Below are 25,109 nucleotides of genomic sequence, written 5' to 3' on the forward strand. Positions count from 1 at the left end.
TATGTTTGAAAAAAAATGTAAAAAAAAAAAAAATTAAGGCATGCAAAAGATGCTAACAAATAATGAGATGTGGATGCTTTTTGACCCAAACATCTTACATCGTTAGAACTTCCAGCTGGAAAGGAATGATTCACTCTTATTAAATACTCAAATCAAGGGTAGCTGCCAAAATAAAATTCATGTCCACTGGAATATCACTGTATTTGCTCAAGCATTCAAAGACTATTTACATATCTGTGTTCTGTGATCATTAAGAGGCTGATATTTACATACATGTTCATGCAGATTCAGCAGCAGTGCAGGAGAAAAAACAAGACAAAAGAGAAATACTAAACATCCTGAAACAGAAAATAAATACAATTTATCAAAATAAGAAAAAAAAATGTACATCATACATATATATGTATATAAATGTTAACAGTGTGTCCCTCTTTTAAAAAGATTACTGTTATAATAAAATGATATGTATCAAACAAATGAAATAAAAGTTGAGAAAAAAACAAACATGTTTATTGGCTTGTAAGGTGATGGTTTTATACATCAGACGTGAAGCAGTGCAGAGCCGAGAGCAGGGAGCTGTGGTTTTGCCACATTAAGGCTTTGCAGTAAACATTAGAGTTGAGATCACTGCTGCTCAAGATTAATGTCGACTTGTAGTTAAGCTGGTACAAACAAAATGACATGCAGCAACAAACCCATCAATTCACACTCAGCACACCCACACATTTTTCAACTGACACACAGAATGAATTGTTCATCTTTAGAAACTAGCCACTGCCTTTGAAACGCAAAAAAACTTTTTTATTTGGATTGGATTTTTTCCACAGCAAGATTTCTTGGCAGCATTATATGGCGCTTCTCTTTATCCCTCAGAGCCTGTGCCACCTCTTCTCCACAGCTTTACCTCTGAACTGCTGAAGATAACACCAGGAGGTCAGACTGGAAGAGAACAGGGTGAGCTCAGGGAGTGCAGGAAGATGTGGCTGGGTCAGTTCAGTACTCTGTGATAGGGGCAAGCTCAGGATAAAGGTCCACAGAGATGTTCTTGTAGAGACTACTAAGCGAGATGTGTGGACTGTAACGCAAGTTGTTGAGACCATCCAAGTGTTGCCGCTCTTTGGAATATCTTAGGAGTTTATACCTACAAACAAAAAAGTGACACAGTATCAGTACACTCTACCTGCTCTACTCCTATTTGGGCATTTACGAGATTGAAGCATCAGGTTATTAGACCCAAAGTGTCTAAACTGGTCCAACATTGAGGTAACGGTTATCTAAATATAGTCAGGTCCGGAAGTGCTTGGTCAGTACTTTTGTAATTCTGCCTCTCTACACCACCCCAATGGACTGCATAGCAAACAGGTGCTGCTAATCAAATATACTTGCGTAACTGATCATCAGCAAATGTGAACACATTTACAAAAGCAGATGTTTAGTCAATTTGCTGGTCTGGAGCACTCAGGTGCATCTTGGACTCCACAGGCCCCAGTTACTGTTAAATACCAGAGTTCATAACAGTACAATTACACAAAGACTAAACAGGTATGGCTTGTCTGGAAGGGTTGCCAGGAGAAAGCCCCTTCTCTCTCTAAAAAACCCCAAAACAAAACAAAAAAAACATGGCTCGGTTTTGCAAAGTTAGATATAAACACACCACAGATAAGACCAAAAGTGAAGATGATTGGCTCTAATTCACAAGGCCAAATTTTGTGAAAACAGCATATTAACAAAAAACACACTATCAAGTACAGACTTGGAGGATTGAGGACTTGTGAGTCAACCATGAACTCCTCTGTATAGCAAAGTATTCTAGAGTCAAACATGGGGCTCTCTCCCTCTGACTACTAAATATAGAACAGAATGACTGAAAATGAAAGAAAGGAACCACGGTATTGCAACAGCCCAATAAAAGTCCAGATCTGAACTTGACCGAAATGTTCCGAACCTCAACAACGTCAGGTACAGACGGCCAAATTTCTACAGTACTTAGAGAAACTGATCATACTGAAAATGATTACTGGTTGCAGGCCTTTACTGCAAACAGCTTCAGTTGTTGACTATTTGAACTGTGTCGCTTTATTTTCAGTCACTGAAAATCATAAACTCTGTTGGACTGAGATCAGTTGACTTACTTGATCATTAAAGAATATCTCATTCCTTTGCCCTAAGAAACTCTTGGGTTACTTGTAGTAGACTTTTGGTCATTATCCATTTGTACTGTGAAGCACCACTTGTTACATTTTGCAGTATTTAGCTTAATCTGAGCAGGGAGTATAGCACTGTATACTTCAGAATTCATCCTGCTACTTCCATCAGCAATCGCATTATTTTATTATGCGATTATTAAAAAATTCACATGGTTCCACATTCCCAGGCCATAACATTTCCGCCATGTTACACTGGTGTGTAGTTCAGATGGTGTGCAGATCAGCGTAAAGGCAGATACAGTAGATGTACTCTAAGACCTCAACACCATTACCAATGGTGTGACTTAAGAAAGTCTGAAGTTAATACAAACACCTCTTGTGGCAACTTTAAATTGTGCATACAGTTTCCTCTCATAAACAGACCCATAGACAAGTGAACACATCAGGGTACAAAGATACAGACCGGTGGAAACCATAATCCAACAAACCTATGTTTCAATTACTGGATGGCCTGCTCTGCTCTTTTTTCTAAATTATGTTTGTGTACAACATATTTGTACAGTGGGGCAAAAAAGTATTTAGTCAGCCACCGATTGTGGAAGTTCCCCCACCTAAAATGATGACAGAGGTCAGTAATTTGCACCAGAGGTACACTTCAACTGTGAGAGACAGAATGTGAAAAAAAAAAATCCATGAATCCACATGGTAGGATTTGTAAAGAATTTATTCGTAAATCAGGGTGGAAAATAAGTATTTGGTCAATAACAAAAATACAACTCAATACTTTGTAACATAACCTTTGTTGGCAATAACAGAGGTCAAACGTTTACTATAGGTCTTTACCAGGTTTGCACACACAGTAGCTGGTATTTTGGCCCATTCCTCCATGCAGATCTTCTCGAGAGCAGTGATGTTTTGGGGCTGTCGCCGAGCAACACGGACTTTCAACTCCCGCCACAGATTTTCTATGGGGTTGAGGTCTGGAGACTGGCTAGGCCACTCCAGGACTTTCAAATGCTTCTTACGGAGCCACTCCTTTGTTGCCCGGGCGGTGTGTTTTGGATCATTGTCACGTTGGAAGACCCAGCCTCGTTTCATCTTCAAAGTTCTCACTGATGGAAGGAGGTTTTGGCTCAAAATCTCACGATACATGGCCCCATTCATTCTGTCCTTAACACGGATCAGTTGTCCTGTCCCCTTGGCAGACAAACAGCCCCAAAGCATGATGTTTCCACCCCCATGCTTCACAGTAGGTATGGTGTTCTTGGGATGCAACTCAGTATTCTTCTTCCTCCAAACACGACGAGTTGAGTTTATACCAAAAAGTTCTACTTTGGTTTCATCTGACCACATGACATTCTCCCAATCCTCTGCTGTATCATCCATGTGCTCTCTGGCAAACTTCAGACGGGCCTGGACATGCACTGGCTTCAGCAGCGGAACACGTCTGGCACTGCGGGATTTGATTCCCTGCCGTTGTAGTGTGTTACTGATGGTGACCTTTGTTACTTTGGTCCCAGCTCTCTGCAGGTCATTCACCAGGTCCCCCCGTGTGGTTCTGGGATCTTTGCTCACCGTTCTCATGATCATTTTGACCCCACGGGATGAGATCTTGCGTGGAGCCCCAGATCGAGGGAGATTATCAGTGGTCTTGTATGTCTTCCATTTTCTGATGATTGCTCCCACAGTTGATTTTTTCACACCAAGCTGCTTGCCTATTGTAGATTCACTCTTCCCAGTCTGGTGCAGGTCTACAATACTTTTCCTGGTGTCCTTCGAAAGCTCTTTGGTCTTGGCCATGGCGGAGTTTGGAGTCTGACTGTTTGAGGCTGTGGACAGGTGTCTTTTATACAGATGATGAGTTCAAACAGGTGCCATTCATACAGGTAACGAGTGGGGGACAGAAAAGCTTCTTACAGAAGACGTTACAGGTCTGTGAGAGCCAAAGATTTTCCATGTTTGAGGTGACCAAATACTTATTTTCCACCCTGATTTACGAATAAATTCTTTACAAATCCTACCATGTGAATTCATGGATTTTTTTTTTCACATTCTGTCTCTCACAGTTGAAGTGTACCTCTGGTGCAAATTACTGACCTCTGTCATCATTTTAAGTGGGGGAACTTGCACAATCGGTGGCTGACTAAATACTTTTTTGCCCCACTGTATGCACTATCTAGAGGATGTTAGATCGGCTGCAGTTAGAATCAGAACAAAATAAACTCAAATTAAAATTAAAGGTTTAATGCTGTTTAAAAAAGATATTATTCATTAGAGTTAGGACATTTTGTAAATGTATTTTTTAATATGAAAAAAGAAACTTTACCTCCCAAGAAACTGCACCTCTCCTCTGTGATGGTGAGGAATTGATTTATACTTGCCAATCTCCCCCTCTGGTCGTGTCACATTCAGATCGGCATACTGAACCCTGCAAGGTAATCAAGCTGCATCACTATTTACAGAATTAAAACCAATATTAGTGTATACATAACATCAATAATAATTATGGGCTTTTAATTATTCCTGTTATTATTATTTTAATTATTGAGTGCACAAGTTTGAATTTATATTGGACTTTTTAAGCACGGGAATCAAAAATATGTTTTTCCGTTTTCTATCTCGTGCATGCAAAATGTATAAACATTCAGAACTTATGTCAACGACGTTGCTGAATTGTGTGAACAAATGTTTTTCAGTACATCACTGCAGGAGGGGCTTGTCAGTCGGAAGGTTGGTGGTTCAATCCCTGGTATAGAAACAGCCACTCAAAATTGCCGGTTTCAGCCAGACGTCAGTCGGCTGTCTGTTAACTGACAGCCGACTTTCAGCTAGCAGTCAGTGGTTGGGAGTCCCCTCCTCCGTCCTTTGGTGCGTATCTACTTTCCACTATAAACAAGCCCCTTTAACTTAATTGCAGAGTGTCACCAAGAGATTTCTTCCAAAAAAACTTTGACTTGGATAGTTAGCTGCAGATGATTTTCTCAGTATTACTGTAGGGTCTTTGCCTCATAATTAGGTCTGTAAGTGTTAACGTATCAATGCCATCATCATGATTAACGCGATTAAAATTTTTTTTAACGCAAACAACCCATCTGGAGCACAGAATGGACCAACTGCCCGAAATGCATTGACAGAGACTTCTCAGGGATTTTGAGTCATTCTGCACTCCAGATATATATATATATATATATATATATATATATATATATATATATATATATATATATATATATATATATATATATATATATATATATATATATATATATATATATATATATATATATATATATATATATATATATATATATATATATATGGGGCGATTGTGGCTCAAGAGTTGGGAGTTCGTCTTGTAATCGGAAGGTTGCCGGTTCGAGCCCCGGCTTGGACAGTCTCGGTCGTTGTGTCCTTGGGCAAGACACTTCACCCGTAGCCTACTGGTGGTGGCGCCAGTGTCCAGCAGCCTCGCCTCTGTCAGTGCGCCCCAGGGTGGCTGTGGCTACAATGTGGCTTGCCATCACCAGTGTGTGAATGGGTGGATGACTGGATGTGTAAAGCGCTTTGGGGTCCTTAGGGACTAGTAAAGCGCTATATAAATACAGGCCATTTACCATTATTTACATTTTTTTCTTTTTTTTTTTTTACACACACACACACACACACACACACACACACACACACACACACAGAGTTAATCACGATTAACGTGTTAATGCTGACAGCCCTACTTATAATAGAAAGCACATTGTGGCCACTGTTTTGAGTCCATATAAATAAAATTGAATTTCACATTCTTTTGACAGCTTTCGTTGTAAAAAAAAAAAAAAAAAAAAAAAAAAAAAAAAAAAAAGTAAAATTAACTTAACAGGCAGTTTGACCATTTTACACTGCAAATCACCAAAACTATTTCCAGTAAACAGCTTTTCCTTGTGTTCCATTTTAATTTAATCTAATAAACAGATACAATTTAAAAGAAAATTAAATACAGAAAAAATATATATTCTTGCACAGAAGCTTCCTCATAGATCCCAAACCAGATGTGGAGGTTATTTTTGAGACTATTGTTTGCTGGGCTGTTACTTCTTCAGACTTCAGTTTCAATTATGAGTATGTCCTTCTTTCCTTTTCTCTGTTAGGTTGCAATTTAATATTTTATTTTTTAGATTTCTTCAGACTCTTATATTGTGCAAAAGTCTTGAATGACCCCAAATTTCTCTATATTTTGCTACATGGAGGCCAGAACTTCACCTAGTTTCTTTAGGTGCTGTCCAGGCTTTATGAAGGCATTTCAAAGTCATTTTTTGGACAGTAGCTACTTGTCCAAGATTTTTAGTAGATCACACATTGCAAACTCAGCATTTTATCTAGCAGCTTCCTCGGTAGCTAGTAAAGTAAGAACACAACGTAGTTGGTAATTCACCTGTTCCATAAGTCATCATCCTCTCCACCCCAACCCCAAAATGCATTGGGAAAACCATTAATCTTCCAGAACTGATCCACAGTGAGCCCACTCACACCACCAAAGAACTCACTATATGGAAGACTGAAAACAACAAAAGAACACGTTTAATAAAAATCAGAAACTTTCTAGTTGGTTAATAATTCCAGGTCTGTTGCAATTAAATTATTATCCTACCAGTCTGGTAAATTTTCCACATACTCACATGTACATGTATTTGTCCAGCTTGGCAGCAAAGTGGCGTGGCATCTGACCACAACCATAGTAGTTTCTGTCATTTTCAGGGATATGGTCAACATCATGGAAAATCAAGCAGTCCCAGTCCAAGTCCTTCATAGCTTCCATGAATCCCACATTAAATAACATGGCTCTGTTGAATGGCTGGCTTCCACTCTAAAAAGTACACATTTCTGGTGAGCATGGTGCAGTTTTTTTATTTTTTGCCAATAACAATTCAGTTTAGTAAACTACATTAGCACTTATTTAAAGCAAGCACACTGAATTGCAAATGAGATCTGAAACAATGCAATTAGCAAATTGCATAGCTCACAGTAAAACAATAACTTTAACATATGAACTAGGCAAAAAAACATTATCAGTCCTAACTATATGTAACTTTTGCACTACATCAGACAAGTTATTGCAGACAGTACATTTGGTTTTTTAACAGATATAAACGTAACAACTGATTATTTTCATCTCACTTGTACTCAAACTACTATGAGGATGGATGCATGGATTTTAACAGTATTTATAATAGTTGGGGGGGGGGGGGTCTCCCATGGCAAATTGGTCCTGGGTCAGGGACGACACAAAGAGCAGTTCATGAGAAGAAGTAGTAGTATAGCTGGTACTGATGAGGGAAAAAAGCAAAGAGGATGTTTGGTGTATCCTCTGGAGCAAAAAGGTGCTCTCCGATGCAACCATGGCAGCACTTAGGTAATGCTTACTTCTTAGATAGAACGGAGAGCAATCTACAGTAAGCCTCCAGACGTTGTATTGAAAAATGCAGATGAACGGTTAACAGCTTGCTATCCTGTTTCACATGGAAGCAAACAGGAGTAACTCTAAATGGAAGCATGGGTGTACTAGACCATATTTATTTCACAAGCTTTCCCAACATTTTTTAGATTGAAAGTGATATAATATAAAAATACAGCGTTAATTAAATTGCATTAATATTTAAATCTATGAAAATAAAACTTTCTTCACAGATCAGCAAAAATGCACATGGGCCAGTAAAACTTTGAGACACTGGGTTTTTAGGCTGGACACTAAATTATTATTAATTTTAAATAACATCTAGACTATCGTAATGTCTTGCACAAAAACTTCAGAATACTGATATGCTCACTTTTCTTCACTGCAGCTACAACACACCTTTAAATGCTTACAGACACAAACTGACTCATTCACTAGCACACAAACAAATCTACCAGGAGATAAAACATTGTTAGAACACTTTTTGCCTTCTATTGAAGTAAGTAAGTCTTCCAAGAAGACAGAGTAAAGGTACATTTCTTTATGCCTTAGTTTAGATTGCATACATATCTAAACGACTTAACCACTCAGGAGGATTGTAAAGAAGACCTGGACAGTTTGCAGCAATTTATTGACGAGTGTTGAGTGCATTGTTATGGGAAAACCAGGTAACAAGGCACTGACTCCCTCCAGCAGCACAGGAACAGCGTCCTCGAATTGAAGCCCCCCTGAAAACTCACCAGAACCAGCTTCTCCACCAAATGGCGACATGGTGGACATTTTGGTGTCCATAGACCCAAAAAACAAAAAAACAGTCCAACTTTGACGCACGCTTTGCATTCCTGGAAATCCTGCATAAAGATTTTTAGACACTGCACGTGGAGTTCTGCCAGCAGCAGGTTTATCACTACTAAAACAACACGGCATGGCTGTATTGAGTCAGCTGATCTGTATCTACACATACGTCTCTTTCTACTTTTACATAATAGACATGTCTGTAGGACAATTACTAGGGGTGGGCTTTTACCAGAAACATCAGAATCTCAGCTTAAAGCTCACAAAACTATTTTGACAACCACTAAACAGCAAAAACAGCAAACGATTAAAGAGCAGGTAAACAGATTCTGCAAACAGATGTAAAAACAACTGTCGGGTCACGTACACGGACACGTCGTCGGTGCTGAAAGCAGATATCTCACACATTCTGAAGCTGCAGGTTTCATCACTGTGACCAGAATTCACTGAACCAGCAGCATTAGAAGATCAAAACTACGCTTTACATTTGAAAAACATTGTCATGAATTTTGTCTTCGCTGTTTTGCTTCCACCACAATAAAAAAATCACACTTCTTGCACATCTCTCTCTCTCTCTCTCAGTTTACCATAAAAGAAATCTCTATTTTTTGCATTATTCACTTGTTTATTATGCACCAGTCTACCGTTGTGTACAGTTTTATGTGCAGTGCTGTCGGCCAAATTAACATTGGCCGACAGCACTGTGTGTTCAAAAATGGTATACTGGGGACAAACCAAGCCAATTCAGCGATACCTGGTGCGCAGGGAAACATTATCAATATGCTTTTTGCCACATTTTGGTTTGGTGGTGTGTCATGTGATTTTTCTAATGTGAAATATGTGCCTTGGCTCCAAAAGGTTGGGAAACACTGATCTATGTGACATGTTCCCTTACTTTCAGTTTTAGCAAAGTAGGCCTATTTCCAAGCTGCCTTTACTTTCCAAGATTTTAGAGAAGACTGTTTTTAGTCAAATGAAAGATTTTCTAGATGATAATGGCATCTTTGAGGTTTTTCGGTCAGGTTTTAAAACTATTCATAGCAAAGAATCTGCATTATTAAGAGTTTTTAATGACATCCTTCTGGCATGCGATTCTGGTAACCATGTTGTCCTTGTCTTGCTTGACCTAACTGCTGTTTTTGACACTGTAGACCACAATATTCTAATTTCTCGATTAAGTGATGTAGTAGGTATTGGTGGCACTGCACTCAATTGGTTTAAGTCTTATTTGTCAGATCGAACTTTCTCTGTCAGCCTTCTTGGTTCCGAATCATCCTCTGCTCCTCTGTCATGTGGTGTCCCACAGGGCTCAATTTCAGGGCCACTACTGTATTTATTGCCTCTGGGTTCTATCCTTAGAAGGCATGGGATCGCATTTCATCGTTATGCCGATGACTGCCAAATTTATTTGCCACTGGACCCAGTGGTCCCTGTGAGTCCTCCTCTGCAGATTTGGGACCTCTGGAAGTTTATTTTAAACTTGTTGTTACTGATCTTGGTTTTAAGTTGGACAACCAAATCAGAGCAGTGGTGAAGTCCAGTTTATATCATTTAAGGCAACTGGCAAGAGCAAAATCTTTTCTTTCGAGGCAGCACCTTGAAATAGTGATCCATGCTTTTATTTCTTCCCGCCTGGACTACTGTAACGCGCTTTATGTGGGGGTCAGTCAGTCGTTGCTCTCATGTCTGCAGCTGATTCAAAATGCTGCTGCACGACTCCTAACAGGAACTCGTAAAAGAGAGCACATAACCTCTGTCCTGGCCTCACTGCACTGGCTGCCTGTGTCTTTTAGAGTTCATTTTAAAATTCTTATGTTTGTTTTGAAATGCTTTCACAATCTTGCCCCACCTTACATCGCTGAGCTTCTTCATCCCCACACACCCTGTAGGTCTCTTAGGTCAGCTGACCAGCTGCTCCTGGGCATACTGAGATCCAGGACGAAGCTCAGAGGGGACAGAGCCTTTTCTATCGTGGCTCCTAAATTCTGGAATAACTTGCCCTTGCAAGTTAGAGAGGCCCCTTCACTGTCCACTTTTAAACCACGTTTTAAAACCCACTTTTATTCTTTGGCTTTTAACCTCAGTGAGACTTAGTTATTTAATTAATTTTTTTTTTTTCTTTTTATTTGGCTTTTATTTATATCTTATGTAATTTTATTTTATGGTTCCAATGTACAGCACTTTGTGTCAGCTGTGGTTGTTTTAAAGTGCTTTATAAATAAAGGTGATTGATTGATTTCTTATGCATTGCTAAGAAAACTATCATTATGAACTGGATATATAAAAAAATATGTACTCATAGATCACATCAGTCTGGAGAGAACATCTGCTTCCTCAAAAAAAAGAAAAAAAGAAAAAAAAGAAAGAATTTGTTCCTCTCTGATCCCTACTGATCAATCCCATTACTTTGCGGAGGTGGTCGGCTGTAATATTTCCCTGTATGCCTTGCACATAGATGAAGGTGAGTATCAGGCAGTTCTTGTGCGCCTGGAGCCCTGGGACCCTGCTTCCACCAGGGTGGCCAGCCTCTAGTGTAGTCAGCTGCCCGTGACCTCTGGTTGTCTGGGACTCCCACCCTTTGGCTGTGGGCACCCGTCCTACTCCTGCTCAGATGCATGCGCACAGATATCGCCGAGATGCATGGCCTTAGGTTTTAGGTACTCTTGGGGGCTGCGGATTGCCCGGTTGTCCTTGATCTGTATCCATTTACCCCCTGCCACTCTACTCCCCCCCCCCGTTCTGCCTTAGACAGACAGAACAGGATTTTGAAAAGGAAGAAAAAAATCTATTGCATATATTTATTATTATATTTGACTTAGACCTTTGACTGTACTTTATTTACATATTTTTGCATTTAAGAAAATGTTTTCTTTAAAAAAATGATATGGAACAATCAAGGAGTTTACTTTTCTGGCAGATGTATGCAGTTAAACATTGCAATTTCTAAAATGGAAACTAGTTTAGAAAACATTTAACCCAACAAAGTTTAACCCAACCAGGAAAGTTCACTTTGAAAGACTTTGAATATTTATTGTTGCTATTTCGATTACTACAATCAAAAGTTGCAATCCTAGTATCAAGAATGTCATGTGGTAATGGTTCATCCCTACAATTGGTTTTCATTGGGAGCTATTCCTTGGAAAATGCTTTTTGCACATGCTGAGCTCAGAAGAATCACATTCAGTTGAATAATAACCGTATACCCTTCAGTGCAATTAACAGACAACTCACTGTACCTGCTCAATGACGTAGAAGCCAAAATGCAGTCGCTGTCTCTGAAGCATGGGGATAAGGTGTTGGAAAAGGATGGGAAGATGTTCATGGCGATTTCTAAATGGAATAAGGATGGCCACCTATAGGTGTCAGGGTAAGAATCAGCACAACAATGTGCAGTTATTAACTGAAGTTAGTAGCCCAACAAATATTCTCAGTAATAGTTTCTCACTACTCATTTCCTCTTTCACCCCACCAAGTTTGTGGCAGATGCCTGTCCACCTTGAGTTTGGATCTTTCAGAGTTTTCCTTCAGTTAAAAGGGAGTTTTTATTGCCTGTTATCAACAAATGCTTTCTTGTAGGAAAATCATTAGGATTATATCTATAGTAGAATAAGGTATTAGCATGCATAACATGGATACCATCTTTACTTTTATTCTCTGTGAGAGTAAAATATTTCTTTGGTTATGTGACATGAACAACCACAAGAGTATTTACTAATAGTAACATACAAAGCAGGAATAACAATCTCTCGTGCCATGTAAAGAACATGCAGGATTTTGCACAGTTTGAACAAAAATTAATTTTACTGTCACTGATTTGCTGTTCATCGACTGTTTGAATGTTTTATTCCTTAATCTAATTCAATTTAATTTTATTTAATTTTATTTAATAGGAAAACACTTTCAATAGAGTCAAATAAGGCATCATAGACACTTCACATGCTTACTGTTACATATAGCCCACTTTAAGCCAAGAAAACTATCTGGACAAATTTGGAAATGGAAGAATTGGTGATCATTTTGGCTAAATATACCACCACAACTGAGGCGAATCAAAAAATTATCCAAAGCCAAAAGAAAAGCAGACTTCCGGCTTCCAACTTCCAGTCAAGATACTAAATTTATTTTTGAAAATTAAATTTTAATATGCCACATAAGCACAATCAAAAGGTTTGTTTTTTGTGACACATGCTGGATTCACTTATTTGTCATTAATGCCTTTCTTCCCGAATTACTCGATTAATCAATGAAATAGTTGATAGATTATTTGATTACTACAATCATCTATAGCTGCAGTTCCGCCAGAAGCCATACCAGCCAATACAAATGTTTTAGTACGTTTCATCATTAGTCTTTACAATATACAATTACGAGACTTGTAAAACCCACCTTCCAGCGAGGTCTACAGTCCTTTGGTTTCCACTGGCCTCCAAACTCGACGCCAAAAAACTTGGAGAACTTCATTTCTATCACCTCCATAGGGACCTCTGTCATATTTACTTCCATAAGGCCCTCTGAGGAGATTATTTTTAAGCGGGAGGTTATTCCACAAATATACTTGGAATGAAAAACTAAAAAAAAGAAGAAAAAAAAAGAAAAAACTACAACAAAATATTTTTTCCCCTTTCCCCCCCAAAATCTTACTGAGCCACTTTAACACTTATCTTCTGATATCAATGTACTCACTCATAGAAGGTAATCGTTCTGGGCAAGGGAGGTTCTGAGCGTAGGTAAAGTTCTCAGGGAGGTAAGTAGTTGGTTGGGCCAGGTATTCACTGGAGTTAGTGCCATCAGGATAATCTGTAGTATAAACAACCAAAATAAGGTACAACTTTATCCCAGCTACATAGTAATATGGCCCCCGAAGCAAATGCTAAATGCGTCAGAGCAGTACCCTTTCACTGGCTCATTGATATACTTAATGTTCCAGTGAAGAAGTAAAAGCACTACTATGAACAACAATGACTGAGGCAATCGCAACCGGTTGCTGTTGTACAATTGTTATCCAGTACTACAAGTTTACTACCTCTTCTGTACTAAATGTGATTAGTGTTGCTTGTGTGACTCAATGAAACAGAGCAATACAATAGAATAGTTCGGCATCTTTCCTAGTCTTACTGGGGATTTTGCTACCGAGCGTTACACTACAGGCCACAGTCACCTTGTTCTACACATACTCTGGTATAACTCTCAAATGCACACAGTAAAGCAGATAACTCAGAAGTTGTAGAGAAAATGGCATATCACAATTTTAGAAGATCATAATTTAGCCTGGAGAAATAATTTTGTTCCATTATAAGGAAGCCCTCTTTAAAGCTCGAACCTTATACTATTTATCATTGATTGAAGAAAATAAGAACAACCCTAAGTTTCTCTTCAGCACTGTAGCCAGGCTGACAAAAAGTCAGAGCGCTGTTGAGCCAACCATCCCTTTAACATTAACTAGTAATGACTTCATTAACTTCTTCACAAATAAACTTCCAACCATTAAAGGAAAAAAAAATACTCATAATCATTTCACAGATGTAACATTATCTTACAGCTACTTTCAGTACCATTGATATTTATTTACGTACTCTTTTTCTCCAGTTGATCTTTCTGACTTTGAAGTAATTACTTCCTCCAAACCATCAACATGTCTTTTAGACCCCATTCCTACAAGACTGCTCAAATAAGTCCAACCATTAATTAATGCTTCAATCTCTATTAATCGTCTATGTGTCACAGGCCTTCAAGCTGGCAGTAGTTAAACCATTACTTAAACCATCTCTTGACCCAGCAGTCTTAGCTCATTATAGGCCAATCTCCAACCTTCCTTTCATTTCAAAAATACTTGAAAGAGTAGTTGTCAAACAGCTAACAGATGATCTGCAGAGGAATGGCTTATTTGAAGAGTTTCAATCAGATTTCAGAGCTCATCACAGAAACAGCTTTAGTGAAGGTTACAAATTATCTTCTTATGACCTCTGACAGTGGACTCATCTCTGTGCTTGTCCTGCTAGACCTCAGTGCAGCATTCGATACTGTTGACCATAATATCCTATTAGAGCGATTAGAACATGCTGTAGGTATTACAGGTACTTTGCTGCAGCGGTTTGTGTCATATCTATCTAATAGACTCCAATTTGTTCATTTTAAATGGAGAGTCTTACTAACACACTAAGATTAATTATGGAGTTTCACAGGGTTCAGTTCTAGGACAAATTCTGTTTACATTATACATGCTTCCATTAGGCAGTATCATCAGAAGGCATAGCACACATTTTCACTACTATGCAGATGACACCCAACTTTATCCATCCATTAAGCCAGATAACACACACCAATTAGTTTAACTGCAGGAATGTGTTAAAGACATAAAGACCAGGATGAACTCTAATGTTCTGCTTCTTAATTCAGATAAAACTGAGGTTAGAAAGTCATCATCAAAGATGATAACCCAAGCAAACCTGCTGCTGCTGCTGCTCTAGACCCACGATTATCTGGACCCACAAATAAAATAAAAACTTTTGCCCTGCATTCAATGGAAGCGAATATGAAAAACAAGATTGATGAAGCTACAACCTACAATCTACAATCAGGTGATAGGAGAGCTGATGAGCTCTTGAATCACTCTTGAATGGATGTGATTCAACAAAAAGCTCGAACAATTAACAGGATTCACACAATCAGTTGATAATTAATGAAGTATGATTTTTTTTTCAATTGAAGTATTAGTGGTGCATATTAATGACCATTTAAAATCAAATTTAACATGTCATATTTAGCCATCAGGTTAATTTTCATCTGTTGTACCATGGCAGGTGCTGATCAGTTTCAAATTAATGTTTCATGGGTGATTACTTTAGTTTGCTGTGGGAAGAGACAATAAGGTTATTTTAACAGGTGGGCAGACTTGAAAAGGTGAGATAAAGTATATACTGGAGCCTAGAATAGGACTAATCGACTAATCAAAAATAAATAAATAAATCAACAAGATTACTTTGGAACCAAAATAATTTTTAGTTGCAGGCGTGGCTGTAGCTCAGGAGAGCAGGCCATCTACAAATCAGAAGCTTGGTTTTGGTCCCCGATTGCTCCAGGCTGACAAAAGCTCTTGTGACCAAGCATTCCTTAAGGTTAACTAGTAATGACTTCGTGAATTTCTTTACAAATAAAATAGTAACCATTAGAGAAAACAAATACTCATCTCACAGACGTAACATTATCTAGAGCTACTTTCAATATCATTGATATTTATTTAGACTCCTTTTCTCCAATTGGTCTTTCTGAGTTAACTTCAGTAATTACTTCCTCCAAACCATCAACGTGTCTTTTAGACCCCATTCCTACAAGACTGCTCAAAAAAGTCCAACCATTAATTAAACCTTAAATATACCAGGTATTAGGGCTGGGCCATATCATACCGTTCACGGTAATACCAGTATAACGTTAGGCAATGATAAGAAAATGAAATATCATGATAGAATATGGGTAAAACGCACATAAGAAGTGCCTTTGTTTTCATACGCACATGGCGGAAAAAGCATGGCGGCAACGAAGAATGAGAAGGGTAAAAGCGGATCGTTGAATGAAACAGACGAACCAGAACTGGATTGTAAAAATGGTGCACCTTCAGTGGTGTGGAACTGGTTTGGCTTTCGTCCGTCAGATACACACCAAAGCACCGCTTGATGGACTGTCGGAGCATTACGGCTACCGTAGGCAGGAGCCTCGCGGAGTGATACGTACTGTGCTTCAACATAATATTACCGTATTGTGTGTGTATAACCTCTTTTTAAGTTTTGTGGATATATTATAAATGGTTATGAGGATCAGGATATGTTGGCCAATTTCCACTGGAAATGCCTTTTGGTTAAACTGTCAGCGAGGAATTTGCATTTGGACTGTTAAATTTTTATATAACTTTAATCCACATAAAAAGCAGCTGCTTGTTTAAGTGAAAATACATTGATGGGGTTTTTTTGCACTGATAAAGTTGTAAAGTTGTAAAGTATTTTGTCTCGCATCAATTATATCGTCAGTTATATCATTATCGCAAATTTTCAAATATATATCACGATAAATATTTTTGGCCATATTGCCCTGCCCTACCAGGTATATCTTGGCATCACTTGTCACCTTATAAGTGATGATTATGAGTTCTTTAGCTTTTGCCTCACCACCATGCCAGCTGAACAATGACACACTAGTGGCCCACAGCTACAATCTTAAATATAATCAACCGATCTATATTAATCAGCTATGTACAACAGGCCATCAAGCTGGCAGTAGTTAAACTGTTACTGGAAAAGCCATCACTTGACCCAGATGTCTGCTAATTAAGCCCCTTTTCCATTAGTACCTATTTGGATTGACTTGCCATGGATCGCTACAACTTCACTTGGATCAACTGGTTTTCCGTTATAATCCAGTACTACCTAACGCGCATGGCTTTTGTCATTGCAACGTCCCACGATGTAAATAATATGTGACACGAAGGCTACAAAAAAGGTGGAGGTTGAGGAAAGAATATACCTCCTGATATACCTGCTTGATCTGTTGTTTTTTTGTCAATATTGAGGATCATGGCATAGTCTTTTGCAGCCTTTTCCCTCGTTGCCGGGTTTTAATGACAGTTTAAATTTTCTAACTCATCAAGTGATGCTAATGACCAGCCAATCGTCTGACGATATCAGATTTTCAGGGTTTTCCATTAGGTCACTTACTTTTTAGTACCTGCTTGCCTGGGGTTCCAAGCGATCCAAGCAGGTACTAAAAAGTAAGTGACCTAATGGAAAACCCTGAAAACTGTGGCTAACCATGCCAAGTCGAACAAAATAGGTACTAATGGAAAAAGGGCTTTATAGGCTATTCTCCAGCATTCCTTTTATTGCAAAAACTCTTGAAATGGTAAAACATGGTCGTAAAACAACTAACTGATCATCAGCAAAGCAATGGGTTATTTGAAGAGTCTCAGTTAGGTTTTAGAGGTCATCACAGTGCAGAAACGGCTTCAGTGAAGGTTACTAAAGTGTATGAATGTGAGAGTGAATGAATAGTGGTATTGTAAAGCGCTTTGGGTGCCTTGAAAAGCGCTATATAAATCCAATCCATTATTATTATTATTAAAGGTTTTATGGTCTCTGAGAGCAGACTCATAGTAGCATAGCAGTGCAGAGTTCAATAATGTTGACCGTAATATTTTATTACAGTGATTAGATCATGGTGTAGGTATTAAAGTTACGTTGCTGCAGTGCTTGAATCAAATCTATCTAACAGACTGTAATTTGTTCATGTAAATCGAGGGTATACTCTTCACACACTATGGTTAATTATGGGTTTCCACAGGGTTCAGTGCCAGGACAAATTCTATTTATATTATTACATGATTCCCTAAGCATACATTTTTCACTGCTATGCAGATGAAACCCAAACTTATCCATCCATGAAGCCAGATTTAAAACACCAAATAATGAACTGCAGGAATGTCTTAAAGACATAAAGACCCAGATAATCTCCAATTTAATATTACAAAAATAACACAAGTTGACACAAAATTCAGTTTCAAACTGAAGGCGTTTAGTATTAAGGGAAAAACACACTGGGTGGAAAACGTGATTGCTTTCTCCTATTCTCACATAAATTATCTGTGGTGTATCGCATCTTTGGAAAGCTGAGTTCAATTTCTCTAGCCACACTGAGGCCTGATTACTGCCACACTCGTTGTTAATCAAGAAAGTTTTAAAAGGTTATTGAGTTACTTCTAAAGCTGTGGAACTCATCATGTAGATCCAAGAAGTGGATAGAAAAATCCTGCCATGGATCAGCCAAGAATTGGGCAAGAATCTGTTAAAGTCCTGTCACAGACCACCCAGCAATTTTAAGTGGCTATGTCTGTACAGTCAGCATTATGCAAACAATTGCTCTACACTCTTTAAACTATATACTGATTTTTGACACGTCATTTCTTGGCTAGATACAAAGTCAAAGTGAGCACTTATACAACCCACCTGTCCCATTAAGAGTACTGTTCTTGTTTGTATACAATCTGATCATCTGGCCGATGGTCCTCACATTGTCCCTCAACATGATGCCTTGAGCCTGCACCATGAAGAAGTATGTGTTGGCTGATGGAAAGAGCAGACATATAGAATTTAGTGTTATTGACTTAGTGAATTACATAAATTCAAAAAAAATTACACATTCAAACTTTTAAATACTAATAATTACCATCTTGTAAATCTTTGCTTTCACTTTTCTTGGTATCCTTTCTTGCTATTGCCCACCTCTTACCTCCAGTGCATACTTCCACCTCTCCAGACTCTCATTCTCACTCCAGATCATAATGTTCTCTGCAAACATCATAGTCTATGGAGACTCACACCTGACCTAATCTGTCAGCCTGTCCATTACGAAGTCTAATAAGAAGGAACTTAGATCACTGATGAAATTCCCCCCCCTCCTCCTCCACCATATATGTCTGCATAGGTTCTCAGTCATCCAAGTCATGGTAGTCTAAGGAGCTTTGAAAGAAAGCCACTGAAATCAAATCAAATCAAATCACTTTTATTGTCACATCACATGTGCAGGTACATTGGTACAGCACATGTGAGTGAAATTCTTGTGTGCGAGCTTCACAAGCAACAGAGTTGTGCAAAATACAATAATGTAAACAAGCAAAATACAAGAATGGCTACATCTGAAACTAATAAATATATGTACAATATATAATAGTATATGCATTTCTGGATGTGTATACTAAATATTTTTCTACGTGTGTGTGTGTGTGTGTGTGTACACACACATATTTTACAAATTAAATAGAGTAAACAATAAATAGAATATATAAAATAAATAAAATAAAATATACAGAGTGAGACATGTGCAAAACAGTGGCATTACTGTACAGTGTGGAGTGCATAATGTTAAAGTTCCAGTAGTGAAGCTGAGGTGTCTATGAAGTGTTCAGCAGTCTGATGGCCTGGTGGAAGAAGCTGTCTCTCAGTCTGCTGGTACGGGACCGGATGCTGCAGAACCTCCTTCCTGATGGAAGCAGTCTGAACAGTTTATGGCTGGGGTGACTGGAGTCCTTGATGATCCTCCCCGCTTTCCTCAGGCACCGCTTCCTGTAGATGTCTTGGAGGGAGGGAAGCTCACCTCCAATTATCCGTTCAGAGCACCGCACTACTCGCTGGAGAGCTTTGCGGTTGTAGGCGGTGCTGTTGCCATACCAGGTGGTGATGCATCCAGTGAGGATGCTCTCAATGGCACAGTGATAGAAGGTCCTGAGGATGCGGGGGCTCATGCCGAATCTTTTCAGTCTCCTGAGAAAGAAGAGGCGCTGCTGCGCCTTCTTCACTGTTTTGTTTGTGTGTACTGACCACGTAAGATCCTCAGCCAGGTGTACGCCAAGGAACCGGAAGCTGCTCACTCTCTCCACAGCAGCGCCGTTGATGGTGATGGGGGTGTGTACTTCTCTGCACCTCCGGAAGTCCACTATCAACTCCTTTGTCTTTGCGACGTTGAGGGTGAGATGGTTGTCTTGACACCAGTGGGTCAGGGCGCTGACCTCCTCCCTGTAAGCTGTCTCATCACTGTTGGTGATAAGACCCACCACTGTAGTGTCGTCCGCAAACTTCACAATGATGTTGGAGTTGTTAGTCGCTGTGCAGTCGTAGGTGTAGAGTGAGTACAGGAGTACTGGACTTCTTTAAGCTGTTTCACTTCTTATCCAAGAAGCTTCTTCAGTTCTAAAACTACATGGTGAAGAGTCCCAGAAATCCCTAATGGAAGTTGTAATAATATAGTAATAATATAGTCAGTAAACCTTCGGGTAGTTATGGTAGTTCTGTTCAAGTCCTGCTGAAAAAGGAAATCACCATCTTAATAAAATTTGTCAGCAGATGGACACATGAAGTCTAAAATCTCCTGATAGCTCTACTTTTCTTCCAGATTCCATTACCTTGATTTCCAAATCGAACACAAAATACACTTTTATCTTAAAAAATGACTTTGGATCACTGAGCAACAGCCCACTTTGTGAGTGAGATACTTCTGATATCATCTGTTTCAGGAGTGGCTTGATATTAACAGCGTGACAACTGAAGCCCCTTTCCTGAAGATGTTTGAATGCAGAGAAATGAGTGAGAAGATCACCTTTCACTCAATCGGAAGTTGACGTCAAAAGTCTTACCTATGATTTCGCTCTTCTCTATTGAGCAATTATTAGAGTAATACACAGAATTTATAAAATCTAGAAATGTATTCAAATTTGAAATAAAATATTCTAATAATAACAACAACAACAACCCAAAATCATCATAATTTTTTTTTAATGTTATTTTTATGCAATAGACAAGGAGTGCCTCCTTGTTCAACAACAACAAGTTCTATTCTATTGTAAGATATCAGCAGAGTCAGAATTAAACATGTAACATTAAAAGTAAACATTTTAGGGTAGTAGCTATCGATTAATAAAGTTCGTATTCTACAGATCAGTGGTTCTCTACCTGGCTTTTGGACCCACCATCACCTTCATATGACAAACTACGACCCCAAATTTTCCAACATCAAATTTTTTGAATGACAATGTTGTGCAGCTTGAACTGCACAGTATTACCAAACAGATCTGCAAGAGGCGAACTCTTCTACACCAAAAAGACCGCTATTTCCGATCGTAGTTCATAAAAACGGGACAGCACCTTTCCCCACCAAAGCCAGCATACCTCTGCATGATACAAGAGCTGCACATGCTCATTGCCAACATCTTGGCACAGTTTTAAAAACATCTTAAGCTCCATTTAATGTAGTCCACTTGGATGACATCATTTAATGTCTCTGGAAGCTCGGGAACCATATCCTTTGTTGCCAGGGCCTGCTGATGCAGAAAACAATGGTTCCGAGTTGCATTTGGACCTTCCTCAAGGATTCTCCTTATGACCCCAAGATTTTTTCTGTTATGGAGGCAGCACCATCACTTGTGATACTGCCGCACAAATGGGGCTTCTTTAACTTTGCAATGTCGTGTGCCACCAGGTTAGATGCATTGAGAGCCTGTTCATGCTTCAAGCATGAAGATTTGAGTCTGATATAATCAGACATGAAAGACCTTTGTCTTATTTATGAGCATGAACAAATATTCAAAAGAGAAAAAAATAGATCTTTTAAAATAAACAATATTTTATATCCTGGATAAAACTGGTGTGTGTTCATGACATGTCTGTCAGCAGGTGTCATTGCGGCTGTCGTTGGCCTTCAGCTAATTTAAACATGGCATCAGATGAATCAGTATCAGTTGATCTGCATATTTTAATCCAACTTTTGTAGCTTTACTGTAGATCTTCCCTGTGTAAAACTAAACGTGGTGGACAGGACCAGCTACAAAGTTAGCTTTTTTAAATTTTACATTTGATAAAGGCCTACCACCACCACTAAACTTTAATGGTGATTACAGTACCCCTGTTTTGGACCCTAAAAAAAACTGTTTTAGTTCACTCCACCTGAGCTCAACGTCTCAATACCTGCTTCACCTCTTTACTCTTCATGATGTGTATGTGTGTAGACACAATCATTGTGTTGTCAAAAACAAACAAAAACACAACAGAGGGATGCATTGGCTTAATGTTGTCATACTTTGCAGCCTCCAAATCACTGAGTGATCTGAAACTGGCATTGGGTATTGAACTTCAGTTCAGGTGACATTTTGACCATCTCATACTGAATGTACGTATTCATAAGAATCAACCTACTAGTAGTTACTTTTAAACCATAAACCACATTTATATTTTAGATAAAATAACCAGTAATATAGTTAATTGTGCACATGTGCTCTAGGTGGCTAACATAACTTACCTGGAGCAATGCCAGATGGACTACAAGGTAGGCAGTCAAAAACGACATTTCTCAGACTGAATATGATGGACATTCACTAAACGTTTCCACAGAATACTTGTGTTTCTGCCTTTACAAACAAATGACCTGTTGCATTTGAGGCAATAAGCACTGTCAGCACTGACTCCAGCTAAGCACAACCAAACTTTTGAACATTTAATTCTCTCCACCATCCTCACAAAGACCAGGGTCTGCGGGTGTGTGTGAGACAGAGCTGTGCCACACCCGCCCCTCACATGCAGGCTCTTTTATGCTGACAACTTTTATGTAGAGATAATATATCTGTTTTCTTAATTTCTCCACTAACAAAAGCAGTGCTTTCAATATAATGTTGGTTATTGATACTTTGGGTCTTCAATAATTTAGCCCATTCTCTAGTCAACACAGTTGTATTTAAAGCAAGCTGTAGTTAAAAACAATTAAAGCGAGGGAAAAATAGAATTTGTTCCCCTCAATAAAAACCACAGTGCATACACTAATGTATGCACTGCAATTTCTAAAATTCAAACATATGAGCAGCCGATTTTACATTACCCGTGTTTTTTCTCTTTGAATATTTATTATTGCTCACAAATAACACAAAAGTAATTCTTATCAGATTACTCAATCAATTGCATAATTGATAGAATACTATATTACTAAAATAGTCAATAGATGTAGCCCTACTACAGAGCAAGTTCAAAATATCCAGGATCTCTTTTCCTTAACTGGCTTCAGCTATGCCAACAGAAGTAGTTATCAACTTGTCAGCAAAGGGGGTTGCCAGCTTAGTAAGTTAAGTAAGGGTTTCCCAATCTAGGTGCGAGCATGTTAGCATGAAAGGGGTGGTGCTGCTACTATACAACCAGTCAGATACATAAAAGGACTGGAAATATGCTACTAAGTTGATTAAGTCTGGAATCTGCCTTCATTCAAAAGTAGATCTAAACAGAATATTGAAATAAGTTTTTTCAGGTAAGGCAGTTTTGGAAAGTCTTAAGCAATATTGCTCAAATGCTGGGATAAAATATAATCAGTTTAACAAACATTACAACACAGTTCCAGAATTCAGCGCCCATACCTAACAATACTTTTTTCAATTTCACCAAAATAACACTATGTGCAAAATAAATAGTACAAATAAAATAATAATCATTCCATCCCATTCATAAACCAGCAATGTAGTGACAATTAGTGTCAAAACATTACCCTCTTGTGCGTATTTTATTATTTCAATGTTTTAATTCAATAGACACATTTGACTGATTAACATAGCAAAATTATTAAGTCCAAATAAACCTAAGAGCCTGGTATCACACTTGAAACAGTGAGCCTGTTAGCGACCTTGTTTACCGTTAGTATCAACTACAACAGCAGCAGATGGTTAAGGTGCAGAGGGTATTTCAAACGTAATTAAATTAACTGTTACCGTCTTAGGTAGTTAGCGTAAACTGCTGATTACTAACCTATTCCGGGAGCCACGTAAATGAAGTAGAGACAAGTGGTGGACATGGAGAAGATGAATATGAAGGCCAAAAATGATCGGTTGGACATTCGCAGCAGCCGCCTCCAGTTCACCATTTTAGCTTATGCCCGCTTCTCTCTTCGCCGATAAGAATCCCATAAAAATACTTTTTGAAGTTAAATGTTCCTCCAGTTGGTAGATGTCAATGCACAGGTGTGGCCAGAGGAAAAAAACTGCACTATCAAAAACTACAGGTGCAGTGCGGAAAAGGCTAACGCTAGCAGTGCTAGCTGGCCTGCTCTCACCTGCCAAGAAATTTCGAGATGGTAAAAGCAGGCCTGTAACGTTACTATCAGGCTACTGTGAGCTTCCAGCTGTACCAGCAGCCGGGCATTGTGAAAGAGTTCCACGACCGACTTAGTGGCAGCAGTAGTTAAGGGATTTCATGGTACTGGCCCATAGTTAGAGTGTCGCCAGCGAGAACTTTTATCGCTAGCAGCTGAAGATGGTCATTGAGGGGGGTAGGACCGCTCTGCCTTCTCCATCAGTCTGCTCTCAGCCGGTGCAACGTTTTCCACACAGTCGGCACCCTGTTTCATCAAATCAAGCTGATAAGCCTATTCATTCCACAAACTGTCGACACTGTGATCTCGCACGGCTGGGGCATTCAACACTACTAAGTGCAGAATGATTTGAAAAATAAACTCACGAAAAAAGAAAAGTAATACTTCCGATTCATTTTCTGCTGGCACTGCACTGTTTCCGGGGGGTGTGCTCCTCCACATTTCCATGAAAACCAATGAGCGTGACGTGTCTGTGTCGGTTCTCAATCATCCAGGCCATAAGAATAAGAAATAATAAGAATAACTATTGATCTCAGAGGGAAAAATCATATATCTGCTAACTGTATGAGAACTGAAAAGCCTGATGGCTGTGGGGGCGAATCATTTTCTGTATTTCTCCGTTTGACAACAAAAAGACGGGCGACTTCCAGTATTGATTTGGGGTTTTTTTTCGTCTATGAAGATGTTATAAATTGGGTTATTGGAGTTGTTCAGGATGGCATCAACTGTCTAGTTTGTTATCTAGGTGTAAACGTAGATATTTATACTTGTTACTGCTCAGAACTTTCCTATCATTTCCTTCGTCTTAGAGGTGTTCAAAATAATAGCAGTTTTTGTGACTCCAGTCACTGGAAGCTTTTACAAGATCCCTGTATTTAGATTCTGTCTATTCCTGATGCATGCCACTAATGGCAGCATCATCTGAGTATTTCTGGATGTGGCAGGAGTGTGCTGTATAAAATGTGAAAAAGAAATAGACCTGGAACGGTCCCCTGTGGCGCTCCCATACTGCTTATTAACATTCCAGAAACAAAGTTCCCCAGTCTCACAAACTGTGGCCTTTCTGT

At 38.9% G+C, this 25,109-nt stretch overlaps 1 protein-coding gene across 2 annotated transcripts; it reads right to left on the reverse strand.

Annotated features, from left to right (window-relative positions):
* Nucleotides 1-357: 357 nt before the first annotated feature.
* On the reverse strand, nucleotides 358-24,413 carry b4galt6 (UDP-Gal:betaGlcNAc beta 1,4- galactosyltransferase, polypeptide 6). 2 transcript variants are annotated; one of them, XM_085375712.1, is made up of 9 exons: nucleotides 23,700-24,413; nucleotides 18,375-18,491; nucleotides 13,069-13,182; nucleotides 12,772-12,896; nucleotides 11,622-11,738; nucleotides 6,815-7,002; nucleotides 6,571-6,693; nucleotides 4,474-4,575; nucleotides 358-1,141 (listed from the first exon to the last, which is right to left on the reverse strand). In XM_085375712.1, the coding sequence occupies exons 1-9, from the start codon at nucleotides 23,812-23,814 to the stop codon at nucleotides 994-996; spliced, it is 1,149 nt and encodes a 382-aa protein (XP_085231838.1). In that variant the 5' UTR covers nucleotides 23,815-24,413; the 3' UTR covers nucleotides 358-993. The 2 variants fall into 2 exon arrangements, with proteins under 2 accessions (XP_085231838.1, XP_085231837.1); XM_085375711.1 differs by having other exon boundaries at nucleotides 12,772-12,953.
* Nucleotides 24,414-25,109: the final 696 nt, after the last annotated feature.

The sequence above is a fragment of the Diplotaxodon limnothrissa genome, linkage group LG17 (genome assembly GCF_057381915.1).
Source record: "Diplotaxodon limnothrissa isolate DT_005_m linkage group LG17, D_limnothrissa_male_GT1.1, whole genome shotgun sequence".
In the NCBI taxonomy this organism is placed as follows: domain Eukaryota; kingdom Metazoa; phylum Chordata; class Actinopteri; order Cichliformes; family Cichlidae; genus Diplotaxodon; species Diplotaxodon limnothrissa.

Bases quoted from the DNA above. Each gene is read 5' to 3' on its own strand.
- b4galt6 (XM_085375711.1), bottom strand. From the start codon at position 23,814: ATGGTGAACTGGAGGCGGCTGCTGCGAATGTCCAACCGATCATTTTTG. The intron at 12,954-13,068 runs GTGAGTACATTG...TCTTTTTTTTAG, and splicing joins AGAACGATTACCTTCTATGA to TTTTTCATTCCAAGTATATT. The intron at 4,576-6,570 runs GTGAATTACCAA...ATTACCTTGCAG, and splicing joins GATGATGACTTATGGAACAG to GGTTCAGTATGCCGATCTGA.